We start from the raw sequence: 20,496 nt of genomic DNA on the forward strand, positions 1-20,496 counted from the left end.
TATCATACCTTATCCGCACAGTGCACACAAGCGAAACTGAATGACCACATTTAATATGTTCACCCTTCGTAGTGCATCTTCTTTGTGGTTGAAATATGATTGATTAAAAAGTAGAAGGAAAAACAACCACACGCCGCCGGTGGGAACCGAACCGAAGACCTCCGAATTTCGCACCCGGTGCTCTACCATCCGCGCTACAGCGGCGGTTGCGCAATGTTTCACCTTGGGGCGTATTTACGTCGCGCGAAGCCTCATCTTGAGAGTGCTCACCGGTACCGGCCTCGTTCATAACGGCGGGCGTAGTACGTCCTCTACCACCGCGAGTGTCACGTGGTTGTTTTTGCTTCTACTTTCTAATCAATCATATTTCAACCACAAAGAAGATGCACTACTAATTTCTCATTGATAAACACCACAATTTAAAAGAAGAAAAAAGTAGAAACGTTCCCCTATGTTTTCCCTAGTTTCGGCGAGTGTTGGCTTTCTTCATTTGTATGAGCCTCTCATTTCCCTAGCCTTGTCGGCTCCCCCAGTGCTGGTTAGGTGGCCTCGAGGCAGCAGCGGTGGTGGTAGCGTTAAGCGGGAGCGCTACTTGCCGTGAATTTCTGCGGCGAAGTGAATCACGTGTGCATTCATCATCATCATCAGCTTGACTACGCCCACTGCAGTACAGAGGCCTCTCCTATATCCCTCCGATTAACCCTGTCCTGAGCATTAAACGCATAACGTGCATGAACGCGATCACTAAAAGCACAAAAAAAAATGTCTTGGCGTGTGCAACATGGCCCTTCATGGAGGTGGCGAAAGTGAGCTGTGTATGCGCCCGTTGTTTTACCCACTACGTCCCAGTCCGTGTGCCTAGGAATGCAGGAGAAGTTAGCAGTATTTACGCGCCTTCGCTTACGGGGAAATAAAGCTTCCCTATCTTCTGCCTACTGAGCAGCAATTCATCTTCTTTTGCGTCAACACGAAATGTATTTGCCAACTTCGAACAGGTGGCCTCCTGAAGCTGCCCGCAGCACTGAAGCAATTTTCAGGGGCTTCTTGCCGCTACGTGCCGCGCATTGCGTTGACGGGCCCATCTGTCCACCATCCCGACTGACGGGTCGAGTGATTTTCCAGTCTCCGGTGAAAAGGTCAGTGATACGCGTGAACAACGGCGATTCGTATTATGCATTCATCGTAGTCAAGGTTATCGACATTTCAAGTCCATCGCGCCACTGGGCACAGGTCGGTATCAACACACACGAAGACACCGCCCGTGGGAGACAAAGAGGAGCCGCCGGATAGTTTCACGCTGAGTAGCACGGGTCACGATCTGTGTCACCTGATCCTTCGTCACGGAACATCTTCCGATCGGCAGGAAAAGATGAGCAGCTTTTTCGTGCACAGACGCACAAACATTGCTAGATAAATTGCACACAAACTCCTACGTCAGAGCATGCAGGTAGCGAAGGGACGCCTTTGAGGTGTGTTTAAGCGTATCGTTGCCGCTTCTCTGAACTCACGAGGCCGGTATCAGCGTCGTCACAGAACAAAGGAATAATGGCCGATTCAACGGCGTCTTTGTTCGGCGCAAAACTTGTTAAACGGCGGGCGCACACAGACCGGTCCGGTATAATGCAACGATTGTCTGATCTGTTCTTATCACCCAGTGGCCGATAGCGGAGATTGGTAGCGCGTGCCGGCGATTGGGCCGGCGACGAGAGGCGAAAAGGAACGGGTTTGGCAATTAATGCTTAATTGTGGCTCCAGAGCGCGCTTCTCTAGGAGTCATATTCCGTCGCGACAGGTACCACACTGACAATACTGGCAAGATGAGGTGGACAGCGGTCGTCCTGCCCGTCAGCTTAGCGCTACTCGTCTCCAATGGTACGTACGGACTGGTTGCGGAGCTGTGTAGACCTAGTGCTGCCATCGGCACAAAACGTTGCAGCCCAATCATTGAAGCTTCGTCTGAATTCCCCTCGAGTCCACCACCAGTGACGGCCTCATTACGCGGCTCCATCTCGCGTCTACCTTGTAATGCAGAAGTGCATCCTACGGTCCACACTACAGCGCCTTGTTCAGAACCACCTACGTTTTTATGCATGGTCAGGCAGGTGGCAGGGCACCAACCCCACCGTGGGCTTTCACGAGACATCTGTAAGCGTTGCATCCAGTGTTTCGCAGTCTTTCCTGTGAGCCAACAGGCACGTCTTCAACGAATAAGCTGGCCGTGTCTTGAGTAGAGACGTAAATTTCTGGAAATTTTGCACGGCTTGAAAAAAAAAAAGCATTTTTTAAAGTTTTTTCATGAAAAATTGAAATTTTTGCGAAACATGGCAAATACAGACTTATTTGCAATAGCCCAACGATCAATATTAATGCTCCGAAGTTCAGGCAAATATGCAGACACAAATTTCATATTTGTGAAATGAACCTCGTTCTATTGCACCGAGAAACGGAATATGAAAACTGACCTATAAGTGAGTTCATATCGGACTCGGAGTCACTGTCGCTGGATGCGGCACTGTACACGCAGCAGCATGGACTGAAGTTGTGTCCACAGCTAGGCTCGACTCTACGAGCTTTCGTCCGCAACTGGCGGATGGAGCTGGTCTCTGCAGCAGCCGGCAAGCCAGAGGCGTTAGCGGCTGGCTGGTGCAAAGGCCCTGCCACCAGGCAGATGGGGCCACGTGCTTCGCGAAGTCCCAGACCCCTGTCCTGGACCAAATTCCTGCGGACGCCCTGTACTCTGCTACGTTGGAAACCGATGTCCAGTGAAAGTTGCCATGCTTACAGAGATATCCAATCAAAGCTGTCCCAGTCTGCGCATCGTCCAGATCCTTTCCTCTGCACCTTGCGTCCAGCAAATTAGCAGCAATATGTACTGGTCGGAAACCAAACTTTTCGCGCCTGCTGACGAGTTATTTTATTCGAATGTGTCTATAGTTTGTCAGCGCGGAGGTCGCCAGGTTTCTTGCTAGTTCGTTTCTAATGAAATGGAAGGCTTCTGCAACGTCGGACAGCAGAGCAGTGTCTGACTCTAGTGTGGTTACGGCTGACGCGATTGGTGTAATAAGGAGCAGGCAGCTTTGCACGGGCTTGCAGAAACCGTCTTCGTTCAAAACAGCTTCTCGCTTGACTTTGAGGTAACTTAATATCACGGTCTGTTGAAGGGCTTCCTTGTTTCTCAGGAGGCTTTGAAATGACACAGTCATGCCTCCCGACCGTGTTCTGCTCGGAAGCTCAGAGTTTACCGTCTTTACCGTCTTATGCTTCTTGTTTCTCCTGCAACGTCGCAGCAACTATGTGGGTACGCTTCACGTACTTTATAACTTTGCTTGCCGTATGATGGACATCCTCCAATGTCTCATCAAATCGTTCAAAATCAAGCATAGGCCGTGAGCCGCACATCCAGTGCATGTGATGGGCTCATATTTTCTTGCAACAATACCTCAGGCTGCTTCCATTTTGCTGGCGTTGCCTGAGACCAGCACCACTACTTTACCGCTCCCCAGCGATTCAGTCACTTTTGCAGATCTCGGCAGCAACATTCACCGCAGTGTGACGATGTTTGCCTGCTTCAACAGATGAGTAGAAAAATGGCTTCGGCGTAGCCACGACGAAATTCATGACTTCCTCGCCACGGATGTTCGTCCATCCATCTGTTGAAAGCGTCAGACACGAAACGTTTCTCAAAGTTTCCTCAACGTGTTGCTTTGCTCGCGTGTACTCCGAGTCCAGCAGAGGGCCACTCAGAAGGTGTCGAGAAGGCAGAGATTACAATGGGCGAAGCATCCTGAGAGCTGATCTCCAATGTTCATTCTCAGTCACAGAAAGTGGCCCACTGGTTGAGTAGATGGCTCCAGCAAAGGCAGTGTCTATTTGGCTTTGCTGCTGTGGAGTCATGGGGTCTACAAAAGACGCACCACTCTTGATTTTTTAAAGCATGAAATGCTTTTAGCTCCCGTTGTCGGCAGTGTGGTGACGTCACGCCGAGACCGAGAGCCATCATCCGGGCACTGAATTCCAGTCATCCGGGCACTGAATTCCAGTCATCCGGGCACTGAAATCCACTCATCCGGGCACTGAATTCCAGTCATCCGGGCACTGAATTCCAGTCATCCGGGCTCTGAAACGAGAACATCCGGGCACCGTACGAGACTTAACGAGATTTAACGACTCTCTCTCTCTCAGCCCTCCTACGCGACCGGCATGCAAGCGCCGGTTGGTCTCCAAATGAGACAAAAAATAACTGCTGCCAGTGTCTTCTCAATGTTTATCTAGATATCAGTGGAGCTGTGGGTTTGATAATGCACGGAATTATAATTTCCGATTTCTAATAAGGCGTGCAAAAAGCACATAAATGCCACGTTACACTTCGTTGTCATACGTGATCCGGGGGAGAAGCGCTGCGTTCAAAGGGCAAGGCATCGCGCCGAACGGGTGGTGGCGTTCCTCCCTTCCTTTACGGTGCGGTTCGGGTGTCCACCGAGATGGCAGAGAATTACTGCTCCATTTCCTTTCCTCAAAAAGCCTTGCGTTCAAATGGCAAGGCATCGCGCTGAACGGGTGGTGGCGTTCCTCCCTTCCTGTACGGTGCGGTTCGGGTGTCCACCGAGATGACATTAGGCCCGTAAACATTTCATGCTTACTCTACTCTCGTTTACGGGAGAGGCAGAGATTTTTTTTTTTTGGCAATGGCTGCTCTTCATCGCGTCTACAGAGTTCTGACTGCCTTGTTTCAATTGATGACTGAGCTGACACATAATCGGGATGCTTGAAGTTTGTTTCCTTGCTTGAAATGTCCTCGATGTCCAGCGGGCACTTCTTACACACCAACAGATGCCCCGCCAAACGTGTGGCATTCAGAAATCCACGCTGAACACTACAGTACTTTCCTACTGCTCGCTCTGTTCCGACAGTGGACGTTTCGCACGCAGAATTTTCGTGTGTCGGGCTGCAGAATTTTCAGCCATTTTGTCCCACTTCAGCTTAAGTTCAGCCTGGGGCATCAATGTGACCTGGCCTTCAACCCCTGTACTCGCAGCACGAACGTTTCAAAAACACTACCTGGCACCGACGATGACGATTGCTCTCCAATCGTTCAACGATGCCCGCTGTAGTGGTTTTTAAAGCAAAAAAATAAACCTGAACCGAAAGCAAGCAATCATATAACCTTGAAATAACATTAACAAGTTTTCGATGTTTTTCAAATTTTTTTCGCCTGAAAAAAAAAGGAAAAATCTTTTCTTTTTTTTTTTTTCAAAAATGTCAGTGTTTCTTTCAGGCCTTCACATCTCTAGCCTTGAGCCCAGCCAACAGGCAGGTGTATAGAGAATAAGCAGACCCGCAAGCTAATCATACGGGGGGTCCACCTAAGACTGTCAGCTATTTTTAAAAAATGTTTTTTCAGTTAGCAAGTCCCTTTCTTCGGCATAGCACTGTTGGCGGTGGTGTGCATTAGATTACAGCTAAGTCGAGATAATTAGTAGGCTTTTAACTAATGCAAAATAATTAACTGTTGAACTATTACAGTTAGGCTCGACATTTATTGAGAGGATTGTAGCCCACTGTAACGAATATCCACATTAGTTTTTAGATTTTAAAAACAGCCATTCTCGCCGGCTCTGCAGCTCAAGGAAGTCTGGGGCCGCACACGGGATAAAGCGAAGCCACACGGCCAGAGAGAGTGGCGTGCGTGTCACGGTCTCCTTCGCAGAGTCCCGCTGGGAGCGGCGAGGAGGAGGCACAGGACACGTGACGGCCGCTCGTAGGCGTGGATGGCGCTGCTCTCTCGGGCCGTGTGGCTTCGCTTGATCCCGTGTGCGGCCCCGAAATTTCTTCAGCTGCAGAGCCGCCGAGAATGGCTGAGTCGAAAATCTAAAAACTGATATGGATATTCGTTAGGTTGACTACAATCCTCTCAATAAATGACCAGCCTAATTGTAATAGTTAAACAGTTAATTATTTTACATTAGTTAAAAGCCTACCGGTTAACTAAAGCTGTATTCTGATGCACACCACGGACGATGATTTTTTGTGGAACTCACGTCTGCTAAATGAAGTCGAGCTCGCTCAGGTTGATCGTTGCACGCTGCAGCCAGAGCTGCGGAGAAATGCTACGGCGAGCTGGGCTGCCTGGAGCTGGGCGAGCCATTCTGCCACCCCGTGCACCGGCCCGTGTGCCACGCCCCCGCCGGCCGGGACGAGGTGAACACGCGGTTCCTGCTGTACACGCGCGGCAGCGAACCCCGCCGCCACACGGCGCTGCGGTGGGACTCCCGGCTGGACGAGGTCCGCGCCGCGCCCTTCAACGCCTCCAGGGAGACCAAGTTCCTCGTGCACGGCTACATGGACAGCCGCTCCTTCGGGGCCTGGATGAGCGTGAGTATCGTCGTCGCCACAAGTGATAGCCCTTTCAGGTGGTCCCCAGAGGCGACGGACTGAAAGGGATGGCAACACACGCGTGGTAACTAAACCAAGGGGCCGCTACAACCGATCCAACATGGCGGTGCTTCTGGGGTAGCTAGGTGGAAGCCCTCTCGATTCAAAATTTCACGATAAGCTTACGCTTGTTGCTGGCTGCAACATTGTGTGAGTCAAACAGTCTTGGTTCTGGACTGTTTAAAGGAATAACTGAGGGGTAAGGAAGAAGTCGCTGTCCGGTGTTTGAAACAAGCCAGACGCCACGCCTTGGACAGAATTTCAGATCTATGGCAATGAAGACTACGGGCAAATGACGAAGCCAGAAGCGTAATATGTCGCATTAAGCATTAAAGGCAAGCAAGACCCAGCGATTGTCATACTGCTTGCCAGAAAACAGACTATAAAAAATTGTCAATCACTGTCGCGTCAATTTTAATCGATAAAGCTGCGCCCTCGTGCCTTTTTTGGGGCCAACAAGTTTTTCAACCCCGTTTTACTTAAAATATGATTATAAATGTATAATCGCAGTAACAGTGCAAAGAGAGACCAATGAGGCCGCCGTTTCTAGCGGGCCCCTTTCGTGGACACAGTCTTTAGAATGTCCATAAACTTTTGTGTATGAAATCGACATACAGTTTACAGACATACTCTATAGAGACTAGTCAGTCTATAGACTATATTTAGATTTATGGCCACTCAGTTTACGCAGATTTTATCTATATCACTGTAAACAAGAATTTGACTATAAGGGAGTAAACGGTCCTCTAGCACTCTCTAATAAGGTCAGCTAAAGAATGCTTCCCAAGCCCTGCATGGGGTTGGTTTTCATCACTAAAATATGTAGTACCTGGGGATGACAACGGACGCAGATTCTATATTAAAAAATTAATTGCGAAGCAATACGTGGTTCTGCTATTGTACCGCTTGTGGTGATGCTCTGGTTATGCTTATGCTAGTATGGCTATGCGAAGACGCTGAGCGTTTTTTTCGCCTGGCTGCATCTTGAGCTCGTCGCTTGGAAAGCCGTTGTTCTCGTTCTTCTTCTGTCTCCGTAGCTCGCTGATGCTTTTTCTTTGCAACCTGCCAAAGCGTATAGGCTGGAGGCGGCATCTCATTGGCTTGACGAGAAGAGCGCAGTCAGGCCGTGGCTGTGCGCCGCGCAAGGCAACGGCGTGAGATGGGGCCCCGTTTTTAAGCAGATGGTATGACGTCACATAGCGCGCAGCGCCCCTGGTGAGAGGAGCGGGAGTCAGGCCGCGGCTATGCGCCGCGCAAGGCGACGGCGTGAGATGGGGCCGCGTTTTTACACAGATGGTATAACGTCACGCAGCGAGGTCACGCGAAAGGTCAAGCGTGGCTATGCGGCCGCGGCACGGCACGGGCTGAGGTGGTAGCGAAAGTAGTATTGCTTCGCAATAAAAATCGGAAGTTCTTGCAGTTGCCATTATTAAGGCGAAAGCCTTTAATGGCTCATACTGTCGTGACCGAGACGTGTTAGCAAATTTGTCCGCGTTTCAGATTGGTCGAAATGATCGTGACGTCACTGCGCGCGAATTTTGACGGGTGTCCACCGAAATAGGTGAGACAGTTACTGCGCAATTTCCTTTCTTCAAATACAATTTTCATTTTCTTCATTACGGGCCCCTCTTTCTCTTTCTTCTTTCACTCCACTTCCTCCCTTCCTGTACGGTGCGGTACAGGTGTCCACCGAGATGGCAGAGAATTACAGCGCCATTTCCTTTCGTCAAAAAGCGTTGCGTTCAAAGGGCAACGCATCGCGCCGAACGGGTGGTGGCGTTCCGTGGACTCCCTGGCAGCGCTACAACACTCTGTCGCGTTCCACTCCTAGAGGCAAAGATTAAGCGTCATTAATTGACGGTTAATTAATGCACCAATAGAATGTGAAGTGAACAATCGCGTAGCAGAATGCAGCACGCAGGCTTTTGCTTTCACCACTTTAGCCGCTAAAGTTCCTCGTAATTTTTTAACCGCGTTTTCAGTCTGGTCTAATTGCTAAACTCAAGACGTCGGTGCCGCGTTTAAAAGTACTCTCCCATTGTTAACTGCACCAAGCAATTATGCTTTAAGGCGGAAATATTCCCCCGTTGCCAAAAGTAAGCATTCTTTGTGGTCAGTGATCGAAATCTACACCGGGACTTGGGCAGCATGCCATGCCCCTAAAAGGGAGTGCTCTGGAAGGCTGTCTACTCCTTTTACACACCCTTACAGGGCATGGCATGTTCAGAGTGTAGGCTATGAATAAACAAGAGGAAATGCCCATAGGAAGGGAATGCAGTCTAGAGAAGTCTACAGAGAGACTATATAGCATTTTTATGGGGGTAAAACGATTGTATTTGTCCGATTCTCTTCTATTGTTACCATCTGCACCTGCGACTTACTAATTCCAGTGAAAGTTAGTGAAGCTATGGGACAAAAACGAAGAGCCAAAAAATCAGAGTGAACTCGAATCGGAATGAAATTATAACACCTACCACTACAGACACGGGCGCAAATGTATTGACGCTTGAAATTTGCCCGTTAGTAACGTGCTCAGCGATGTTTGTTAACAAAAAGCGCCTTGTATCGACGCGGGCACTTCCAGTCTGCGGAATTAATATTTTATCGGCTCAGTGTCTGAAGTAATCTACGCAGTCATGATTCGGCAAGCGTTCCACTGAAGTTGCTGTCCCCATTTCCGCTGTGCGCAGAAAACTCCCTTAGCGACACTTAGCGGCCCTCCTAACTCGTTACAGTAAGATCCTCCCTAGGATAGATAGATATATATGCTTCCGGCAAAATTTCGACAACTCTGTCTTCATGTGTCGGAGAACCGATTATGCAACGGAGCAAACAATGTGGTTCTGCGCGCGCCGATCCTTCTTAGGTAGTTCGCAGGGCCGCCGTAGCATGGCTTTCACTTAGAAAAAGTCGCGAACACCTGCATAACTTCTGCGTGCGTTGATTCCGTTTTTGTTTGGTTCTTGGGCATAACGCCAGAGACAAAAAGAAATGTAGCGATTGTTCGATCCCGGCCGCGGCAGCTGGAATTTCTTTGGAGGAGAAATTCTAGAGGCCCGTGTACTGTGCGATGTCGGTGCACGTTAAAGAACCCCAGGTGGTCGAAATTTCCGGAGCCCTTCACTACGGCGTCTCTCATAGCCTTAGTCGCTTTGGGACGTTAAACCCCATAAACCAAACCAAACCAAACCAAACCAAACCAAACCAAACCAAATGTAGCGATTACACATCCGTAGTACTGATGATGAGCGCGCTAGCAAGTTTTTCGTGATTTTACGAACAATTTTGTGGTTTATAATTTCGGGATTTATGATTTAGCTAGTCCATCTGTCGCGTGTACGAGGGACGCAACACTACCGCAGGCAGGCCAGGTGCTTTCGTGGGTGCTCTATGCTGAGCGAGCCCGTACTTGAGGACGCTGCAGTCTTTCACGGGTAGCTTGTAGCTACCTCGGGATTGGCCTCGCGTTTCCTCTCGGACGGCCGGGCCCCGCTCCTTCATGCGCCGCGTCATGGCTGCGCCTGCGACCGCCCCATTTCAAAGGGGGCGCTTCTCTCTCTCACACAGAGAGAGAGAGGAAAGTTGGGCATGTTCCCTGCTTGCACCTCGACACGCTGTGGAGCTTCCGACCGAACTGTTGGTATTGGCAGCCCTAAATGAAGAAGGCGGGAACATTCGTCAGAAATGCCAACACTCCCAGCGGCTTGCGTCAATGACAATTCGTCAGCTGCGCGTAACAATTAATCGGACATGCCAGCAAGCAGCTGCTGAAGCAGCTTTCTCCGGGTGATGACAGTTCAGCGTGTTCCACCCCACTCCCAGGGGGTCCCTGTGCCCAGTGTGTACCGGGCCAGATCTCGGAAAGGCCGTCCTTGCAGTGACGCGAGACTCTCGAGCTTTTGGTTTCATGCGTTCTACAACTGCGAGGCACCTTTTCGACAGGACATGAAGGACGCCTACCTGAAGCACGCGGACGTGAATGTGGTCGAGGTCGACTGGAGCGACGCCAACATGGGTGCGTACGAGGCTGCAGTGGCCAACGCCAGGATCGTCGGCGCCGAAGTCGCACTCTTCGTCAGAAAGCTACAGGTGAAGTGCATACCTCTTCAGCGATAGACGCCACTTGGTAGTGGTTACGGCAGTTTACTCAACCTTAACTAGGCAGTGGACTGGCCATGTTAACCAGGATGTCGTGTAGGTGCTTGGTTAATTGTCCAGATTCCGTGCCGTGCACTGCTGGCATTGTATACCGCATACCCCTCTCATGCGGTAGATGCTACGTGGGACAGTCTGGACGCTGCCTAAATGAACGGCTACGAGAGCATCGCACGCTGGTGGATTCATTGGCGGGGGGCAGCCATTTGGCTACGCATTGTAAGCGGTGCGGGTGCGTGCCGGCGTTTGATGCCACGTGTGTGCTTGGTAGGGGAGGCACAAGGTTAGGTCGCGAGATTTGTGAGGCTTATCACATTATGAGGGAAGGTGACAAGTGTGTAAGCACGACGTCACTTGCCCTGACCAGGAAAGAAACCATGTATCTGCGAAACAGTTTGCCACTTCTTGATTAGTTTTTTTGTAACGCAGTGTGCGCATGTGCCACTGAAGTGTTTTAAGTACATGTTTGGTGTAGTAAACCTTTAGTTGATGTTTAGCGCTCGTCCTGTCTCCTTCTCTGTCTTTGTCCTAGTTTTATGCGCTAGTCTTTTAATTAACTATGTCAAACCAACTAGCCCAACTAGCCCAGCTTTCCGCCTTGATCGCCTTGAGTGTAGGTGCTGCCGGTCTCAGTTCAATTCAATTTATTTGGTGCGGAAATATATGTCGTGAATTATGTTCGAGAGGTTCCACCTTCCACTGAGATATCTGACAGGCAGCACAAGCCAACTTAATGCCCAAAGCCACGTGGCTACATCTGGCCCATGTGATCAAGCCTTCTCTACATAGGGCACTCGATGACGTATGCTTCATCTTCAATGCGCTACCGATATCACCGTCATTTCGTGGTGGGGCAGCACGGAAAGTCCGGGAGTGGTCTTTTTAATGCGATAGGACTAGGAGTGTCTTAAAGGCAAAAACTGTCCAGCGGCGTCCGCGTCGGTGTCTGTGCGAGGCCTGCCGGGTGGAGTTCAGGGGAGTGTGCCTCTCTCCAACTGACACGCCTGTCAACCGTCCCGCTCTCCGCTTGTAGGGAAGAGGAGGGAGCCGCCGGGTCAGCAAAAGCGAAAATGACTGAAACAGGAACGCGCCTATGTACAAAATACACAGCTTCCCGAAGAACTGTACGAGCAAAAATGAGGCTATTCCTTGTCGCGTTGTTCGGGAAGAGCCGTCTTGGTCGGACAAACCTCACCGGCGTGCTGTGTTTGCAACAGGCCAGTGGAGTGGCGCATCGGTTAGCCGCAGCGCCACTGCGCCCCTATCATGGTGCGGGGACTGGCAACGATCTGACAGGGCGACGTGTTTTGCCTGGTCGGAAATGGAACGGCAGGGAGAATGAAGACCAAGTGAGTGAGAGTTGGTGCAGAAGCACAATCGGAACAGATTGGCGAGTGAGAGAAAAATGCCAGTCCGACTGGTCTGGCCCAGGTGCTAGAAAGCGTAATCGCACGGAAGGCGGCTGCTCCTCGTTCGCAGGAGGCCTTCGGAGCCGACCCCAAGTCCATGCACATCATCGGCCACAGCCTCGGAGCTCACGTGGCCGGCTACGCGGGAGCCAACATCACCAGCCTCGGCAGAATCACGGGTCAGTGCAAACACGCCGCGTGGAGCACTAGCCGCGCCTCGCAGCGTAATCTCTGTACATACAGGGCGTCTCACGCAATTGATCCAAGGATTAAAAAACAAGCGGCGCACCAGAGCTGGGTGAAACCAGATGCATATGGTTTCCCGGCTAGTGGCGCTTCTCAGATTATATTTTTTTAATTCCGCTTACTTATTTAATTCCCTTGGGTGAATTATGCAAATAATTTGATATTCACTTTATCGTCGCTCACGTCTCATTATGTTGTAGAGGGGGTTATGAAACAACCATGTTATGAACAATCTGAAGGTTTGGTTACAAGCAAAACATAAATACCCCGAAAGCAAAATATTAGACAGCCATTGCCGTAGCTCAGTCGGTACAGCATCGGACGTGAAATTCTGAGGTCGCAAATATATACATATTCGCGACCGCAGAATTTCACGTCCGATATATATATATATATATATTGTAACGTACTTGTTGACGAAGGGGGGCTTTAATAACAAGTGCGAAGACAGACAAGGCCACGCAAGCTGGGGCAGCAAGGGCGACAGATTCCACACGGCGCGAGCCCTTCTTCGTCGTCGTCAGCAGCTATGCGCCACCTGGCAATGCTAGGTGGCATTATTCCCCCCCTTATGAAAAAAAAAGCGCTGTCGACGAAAAAAAATAAACAAGAAACGAGCAAAGTTCCGCAAGTGAACCGTTCCAAGACATCAACACGTCTGCGTCACCGAGTATAGTACGGCTTAAGCCGTACAACGTGCACAATGTCAGAGCTGGGCTGTCGGCGTCGGGGTTGCGCAACACCGTCCGGAACCACTTCATAGTTTACGTCACTCACACGCCGGATCACTCTGTAAGGGCCAAAATAGCGGCAGAGCAGTTTCTCGCACAAGCCTTGGCGACGGACAGGAGTCCATACCCAGACTTGGTCACCGGGTTTGTAGTCAACCTGTCGGTGACGAAGGTTGTAACGGCGCGCGTCGGTGCTCTGCTGTTGCCCGATGTGCACACGGGCCAGCTGACGGGCTTCTTCAGCACGTTGGGCAAATTGTTGGGCGTCTGGGTCGAGTTGGTCATCCTCTGGGCACGGGAGCATGGCATCAAGCATGCTCTGAACTTCACGTCCGTACACAAGGCGGAACGGTGTAAAGCGCGTAGTTTCCTGCAGGGCGGTGTTATAGGCGAAGGTGACATACGGCAGGACTTCATCCCAAGTTTTGTGCTGGACATCTACGTACATGGACAACATGTCCGAGAGGGTCCTGTTCAATCTTTCGGTCAAGCCATTGCTCTGCGGATGGTAGGCTGTGGTCTTGCGGTGCGTTGTGCAGCTCAGCCGAAAGATGTGGTCGATTAGCTGCGCTGTAAACGCCGTCCCCCTGTCGGTAATGACGTGCGATGGGGCGCCGTGTCGCAAGACGATGTTGTGCATGAAAAACTCCGCGACTTCGGAAGCTGTGCCACGAGGGATCGCCTTGGTCTCGGCGTAGCGAGTCAAATAGTCGGTAGCAACTATGATCCACTTATTGCCGGCGTGCGACAAAGGGAAAGGGCCGAGGAGGTCCATACCGATCTGGTCGAACGGAGCGCGAGGGGCTGTAACGGGCTTGAGAAAACCCGCCGGCTTAAGTGGTGGCGTTTTCCGGCGCTGGCATTCTCGGCAGCTTTTAACGTAGCGTTTGACATCATCAGAAAGTCCAGGCCAGTAGTACATGTTCCGCACTCTGGCGAGCGTACGTGAAAAGCCCAAGTGGCCAGATGTGGGCTCATCGTGGCAGGCGAAAAGAACGTCAGCTCGGAGATCGGCTGGAATGACCAGAAGGTAAGGTCTATCGTTGCCTCTCGAGTTCTTCTTGTACAAGAGGCCTTGCCGCAAACAGAAGGAGCCAAGACGTCGAGAGAAGTGGCGAGGTATAGCCGTATCGCTACCTTCAAGGCCGTCAATGAGAGGGCGAAGTTCCGAGTCCGCCCTCTGCCGGGTCAGTAGGTCGGAGGCGGTGAGCGTACCAAGGAATCCGCTGTCGTCATCGGGCGCTGCGTCGCCAGGATCAACTGGTGCGCGCGACAGTGTGTCGGCATCTTCGTGTCTGCGGCCGGACTTGTAGACAATAGTGATGTCAAATTCCTGGAGCCGTAAGCTCCAGCGTGCCAGGCGTCCAGATGGGTCTCGCAAATTTGCCAGCCAGCATAGGCAGTGGTGATCGGTTACGACTTTGAATGGGCGGCCGTATAGATAAGGGCGAAACTTCATGGTGGCCCACACCACCGCAAGACATTCTTTTTCAGACGTGGAGTAATTGCTCTCGGCGCGGGAGAGAGTACGGCTAGCATAGGCGATAACCCTCTCAAGGCCCTCTTGGTGTTGAACAAGGACAGCTCCAAGACCGATGTTACTGGCGTCGGTGTGAACCTCGGTATCGGCATCTTCGTCGAAGTGCGCAAGAACGGGAGATGTTTGAAGGCGCTGGCGGAGCGTAGAGAAAGCGGTCTGTTGCTCAGAGGTCCAGACAAAGGAGGTGGTATTCCTGGTGAGACGCGTCAACGGCTCGGCAATCGTGGAAAAGTCCGCAATAAAGCGCCGATAGTACGCACAGAGACCCAGGAAGCGCTGGACAGCTTTCTTGTCGGTTGGAACGGGAAAGCGCGCGACGGCGGCAGTCTTTTCGGGGTCTGGCCGCACTCCCTCAGCGCTCACAACGTGACCCAGAAATTTGAGCTCTTCGTAACCGAAATGACACTTCTGGGGCTTCAGGGTAAGGTCAGCCGAGCGGAGAGCGTCGAGGACAGCCCGCAGGCGCTGGAGATGTTGATCAAACGTTTCCGAAAAAACGACGACGTCGTCCAAGTAGACAAGACAGCTTTGCCACTTGAGGCCTGTGAGGACGGTGTCCATCATCCTTTGAAACGTAGCCGGGGCGGAGCACAAACCGAAAGGAAGCACTTTGAATTCATAGAGGCCATCTGGAGTCACAAAAGCGGTTTTTTCGCGGTCCCGTTCATCTACTTCAATTTGCCAATAACCGCTCTTCAAGTCAATAGATGAGAAGTACTTAGCGCGCCGTAATCTATCCAGCGAATCGTCAATGCGCGGCAACGGGTAGACGTCCTTTTTGGTCACACTGTTCAGTTTGCGATAGTCGACACAAAACCGGAGAGTGCCATCCTTCTTCCTAACGAGGACGACAGGCGAAGACCACGGGCTTTGGGAAGGTTGAACAACGCCATCATCAAGCATTTCCTGAACCTGGGTTTGAATAACTGCCCGTTCTTTAGCAGAAACACGGTAAGGCTGCTGTCGTATAGGGCGAGCGTCGTCATAGGTGATGATGCGGTGCTGCGTGATGGGTGTTTGACGAACCTTCGAGGAAGAAGCGAAGCACGGCTTGTATTCCTTCAGCAGAAGCTCCAAAGCCAGTCGTTGTTCCCGAGGCAGGTGGCAGTTTATGTCGACGTTTTCAAGGGAGGGCTCGTCAGTGCCGGCTGCCGCGGAAGCAAAACAAACAGGAGTATCGATAAAAGGTTCGGCAGAAGCAATAGCGGTTCCTGCAAAAAGATGTCGGTACTCATTAGAAAAATTTGTGACCAGCACCGCAGACCGGCCACTACGAAGCGTTAATAGACTGCGAGCGGCACAGATGCCTTGAGTAAGCAGGAGTGAACAGTTAGCCTCGGCGACTGCTTCTGCGTCATGCAAGTCGTTGCAGGCGACTTCAACCAAAACACTGCTCCGTGGCGGCAACGTGACACTGTCAGCAGAAACACGAAGGGCGGCACTGCGGTGGCAAGAGTCGGCGAGGTGGGTGGCTTGACTGGTCGAAAAGCTGATGATTCGGTGGCGGAGGTCGATCACAGCACCGTACTCCCGCAGGAAGTCAATGCCGATAATGAGATCGCGGGAGCAATTGCACAGAACTACACAACTGATGACGAACGTAGATCCATGAATCTGAACGCGAGCCGTGCAAATGCCCTTTGGGGTAACGAGATGACCACCGGCTGTACGAAGATGCACCACAGAACATGGAGTAAGCACTTTTTTCAGAAGAGTCGCCAATTTATCACTGATAATCGAATAGTCGGCCCCGGTGTCCACTAATGCACTGACTCTGTGACCGTCGAGAAGAACAGGTATGTCCAAAGAAACGGGGCTGTCTAGGTCGGATGACGGTGCCATCTGTTCACGGTCGGAACGTAGCGGCGGCGACGGGAGGTCTTCAGCGCAGCGACTCCCAGCGACCTCGCCCCCGAAGGTCGCCGGTCTCAGTTTTCCCGACGAGGGCTGGGCGAGCGACCCTGTGGTGCTCGCGAGGAGCTGTGGGGGTTCGGGGAAGAGCGCCTCGGAGACGATGAGCGCGGCTGATGCGGCGTGCGGGCTGAAATTCGCTGTTCCGCTAGGAAATCTTCAATGGCAGGGGGCCGATGGCCAAACCGGGGTCTGGGTGAATCGGCTCGAAAGCCCTGCAGACCGAGACGTCGATAAGAGCAGTTACGGTAGAGATGTCCTGGTTCTCCGCAGTGAAAGCAGAGTGGCCGGTTATCAGGTGTGCGCCAGATCTCGGCCTTCCGCAAGGGCGCTCGGCGATCGTCGAAATACTGCACTGGTGGCACGGAGGACCGCGGCTCAGGAGGCGTTACCGGAAACAGTGGTGGCGAAACCGCAGCCGGGCGCCTCGCAATTTCAGCATAGGTGGGGCGGTGACATTCTCCTGGTAGAGGAGGTGTTTCGACAGCAGGAGCCCTGAACGCCTGTTGCACTTCCTCGCGAACAAGAGCAGAAATCGAACCTAGCGCTGGCTGCGAAGGGCTGCAAAATTTCAGGACCTCTTCACGCACGATGGTGCGAATCAGTTCACGCAGATCGTCAGGGTGGCTCCCGGAGGTAGCAAACGATGCGGTGACAGCAGCAGCATGCACGGGCCGGTCGTAGGTCGCAGAACGTTGTTGCAGCACCTTTTCCATCGTTGTGGCCTCTGTAAGGAATGCAGCAACGGTCGATGGTGGGCTGCGCACGAGGCCTGCGAAAAGCTGCTCTTTGACGCCACGCATCAAATGCCGGAGTTTCTTGTCTTCCGGCATGGCCGGGTCAGCTCTTCTGAATAGGCGCGTCATGTCCTCGACGTACATCTGGACAGTTTCGTTCGGCAGCTGGATGCGAGATTGTAGTGCACGCTCAGCTCGTTCACGACGATCAGCGCTTGTGTAGGCCTCCAGCAGCCGACGACGGAACTCATGCCACGAGATTAAAACGTCCTCTCGGTTCTCAAACCAGGTGCGAGCACCATCCTCGAGGCTGAAGTAAACGTTCCGGAGTTTGGCTGCGTTGTCCCATTGGTTAAACGCAGCTACGCGCTCAAAATGAAGGAGCCAGTCCTCCACATCCTCAAAAAGTTCCCCACGGAACGTCTTGGGAATCCGCGGAGTCTGCAGGGTGTAGTGAGATGGCGCGGCAGCGGCAGTTTGCAGAGGAGAAGGAGCGGCTGTCTCCATGGCGCCGCTCTCTACTAGTCCTACCTCCGAAGGCAGCCCCTGGATCCTCCGACTGAAGCGGTGTACCGGGGTGTCGAGTGGTACAGGGCTGGCGCGACGGCTGCCTGGAGGGGTCTCTTGCATGGGTTCACGGGTACCCGGCACACTCCACCAAACTGTAACGTACTTGTTGACGAAGGGGGGCTTTAATAACAAGTGCGAAGACAGACAAGGCCACGCAAGCTGGGGCAGCAAGGGCGACAGATTCCACACGGCGCGAGCCCTTCTTCGTCGTCGTCAGCAGCTATGCGCCACCTGGCAATGCTAGGTGGCAATATATTGGGGTGGGTTTAACGTCCCAAAGCAACTCAGGCTATGAGGGACGCCGTACTGAAGGGCTCCGGAAATTTCGACCACCTGGGGTTTTTAACGTGCACTGACATCGCACAGCACACGGGCCTCTAGAATTTCGCCTTCATTGAAATTCGGCCGCCGCGGCCGGGATCGAACCCTCGTCTTTCGGGTGAGCAGCCGAGCGCCATAACCACTGAGCCACCGCGCGGCGGGGTATATATATATATATATATATATATATATATATATATATATATATATATATATATATATATATATATAGCAAACAAGGGAAGGGGAATGAGGGGCTCGTTATAAATATGACAGAAGCCAACAGCCACAGAACCAAGGGGCACAGGGGATTTTTATTTTATTTATTTATTTATTTTGTGGTGTTGATCAATTTAGAATATTACTGAATATGTTATCGCTTAAAGCAAATTGATTAGAAAAGCAGAAGAAAAAACAACCACATGCCGCCGGTGGGATCCGAACCCACGACCTCCGAATTACGCGTCCGGTGCTCTACCTCTGAGCTACGGCGACGGCTGTCAAATCTGCTTTCGGGGGTATTTATGTTTACAAGTAACCTAACCTTGAGAGTGTTCATCAGCGCCACCCACGTTCATAAGCGGCGGACGTAGAACGTCCTGAGTTACCGCAGAGTGTGACGTAGAACGTCATCGAACGGAGAGGGTGGAAGCTGTGTGAGAACCCTCTTATGCTTCCTATGGCGTCAAGGCTGCCGGAACCGAGGCCCTCGCTAAGCAATTAAGCAAACAAGGGAAGGGGTATGAGGGGCTCGTTATAAATATGACAGAAGCCAACAGCCACAGAACCAAGGGGCACAGGGGATTTTTATTTATTTATTTATTTATTTATTTTGTGGTGTTGATCAATTTAGAATATTACTGAATATGTTATCGCTTCTGTCATATATATATATATATATATATATATATATATATATATATATATATATATATATATATATATATATTCTTGTGTATACCCTGAGGAAGGACGGTCCTCCGTCCGAAACTGTCGGTATTAAATTAAGATAATTGCAAGGTTGTGACCCCTTCTTCTACAAGTTTTCCTGGCCCATTGAACGACAAGACCTCCTGCAACTATATATATATATATATATATATATATATTGGCGCCCCACGTTGGGCGCCATTCGTGTGTATGCCCTGAGGAAGGACGGTCCTCCGTTAGAAACTGTCGGTATTAAATGAAGATAATTGCAAAGTTGTGACCCCTTCTTCTACAAGTCTTCCTGGCCCATTGAACGACAACACCTGCTGCAACTACTGTATATATATATATATATATATATATATATATATATATAGGTTGAGAAAACATGGAGTACTTGACTGCTTACAAGAGTATATAGCGAAGTATACAGTTCGTTAAAGGAAACATTTATTTGACTCGACGTTTCGATCGGAAGACCGATCTTCTGAAGAAGTTCAAGGGAGGCGTAGCGCGAAAAAAGACAGGGACGAGAGAGACACAAGACACAGGCAGACAAGTTAGCGCTGGTCCTGTGTCTTGTGTCTCTCTCGTCCCTGTCTTTTTTCGCGCTACGCCTCCCTTAAACATGCTGTACCAACTGGCTCAGAACACCACTCTGCTCAAGTTCTGAAGAAGATCGGTCTTCCGATCGAAACGTCGAGTCGAATAACTATGTTACCTTTAACGAAGCGTATACTTCGCTTATACTGTTGTAAGCAGTCAAGTACTTCATGCTTTCGCAACCTATATATATATATATATATCACCGAACTGGAAGGAAGCTCCCACCCCGACGGACGTGGTGATTCAAGTACCAAGCACTGAACGTGCCAGTCCACTAATTTATAGTGTACCACAGGACAGAATATACTGGCACACATGCTGACAGCTGTTTAGGCTAACCGACTGCTATATGTGTGCCCTCCTCACACGCAGCCCTGGATCCGGCTGAGCCGTACTTCGAGAAGACGCCTCCGGTGGTTCGCGTGGACCAGACGGACGCCGAGTTCGTGGACGTCATACACACCGATTCTCACCCGTACCTCTCGAGGCTGTGTAAGCATGCACTCCGCACGGCGCAGGCACCCTTTGTTTCGAGGGACACAACTCAGTTTTCATTTTCAGTCAACTTCCGTTGTGCGGTTCCCTATGCGTGTGCTGCAGCAAAATACGCATTTACTGCTGAGAATATTGCACTTCAAGTTCCTCCTGCCACTCGGCTCTGACTTGTGACGTCTGCATCAAAAATGACTGCTTTTTTTCTCGAAGGAAATAATAGCGCAGAAAGAGACACTCACGAAAAGGCCGATAAAGACGAGGACACGCGCTAACTCTCATCTGTCCGTATATGTATACAGGCAGGCCAGCAAATGTATTTGGAAACCATGAAGACCAAAACATGCGCAGTATGCCGCACAAAAAACAAAGACAAGCCACGAAAAGAAAAAAAAAATCACAAAAAACCGTTTGAG

The 20,496-nt window shown here is 51.0% G+C and overlaps 1 protein-coding gene across 2 annotated transcripts in view; it reads left to right on the top strand.

Annotated features, from left to right (window-relative positions):
• The first annotated feature begins 1,695 nt into the window (after positions 1 to 1,695).
• Positions 1,696 to 20,496, top strand: part of LOC149365252 (pancreatic lipase-related protein 2-like) — a 35,312-nt gene continuing 16,511 nt past the window's right edge. The window contains exons 1-5 of one of the 2 annotated variants that reach the window (XM_089541295.1): positions 1,696 to 1,872; positions 6,089 to 6,372; positions 10,375 to 10,521; positions 12,067 to 12,175; positions 19,961 to 20,080. In XM_089541295.1, coding sequence (XP_089397421.1) covers positions 1,818 to 1,872; positions 6,089 to 6,372; positions 10,375 to 10,521; positions 12,067 to 12,175; positions 19,961 to 20,080 — 715 coding nt within the window. In that variant the 5' untranslated portion in view covers positions 1,696 to 1,817. The remainder of the gene's footprint in view (positions 1,873 to 6,088; positions 6,373 to 10,374; positions 10,522 to 12,066; positions 12,176 to 19,960; positions 20,081 to 20,496) is intronic. The other variant, XM_089541291.1, reaches the window with a different exon arrangement.

The sequence above is a fragment of the Amblyomma mixtum genome, chromosome 1, assembly GCF_055824585.1.
Source record: "Amblyomma mixtum isolate Tamu chromosome 1, ASM5582458v1, whole genome shotgun sequence".
Classification (NCBI taxonomy): Eukaryota; Metazoa; Arthropoda; class Arachnida; order Ixodida; family Ixodidae; genus Amblyomma; species Amblyomma mixtum.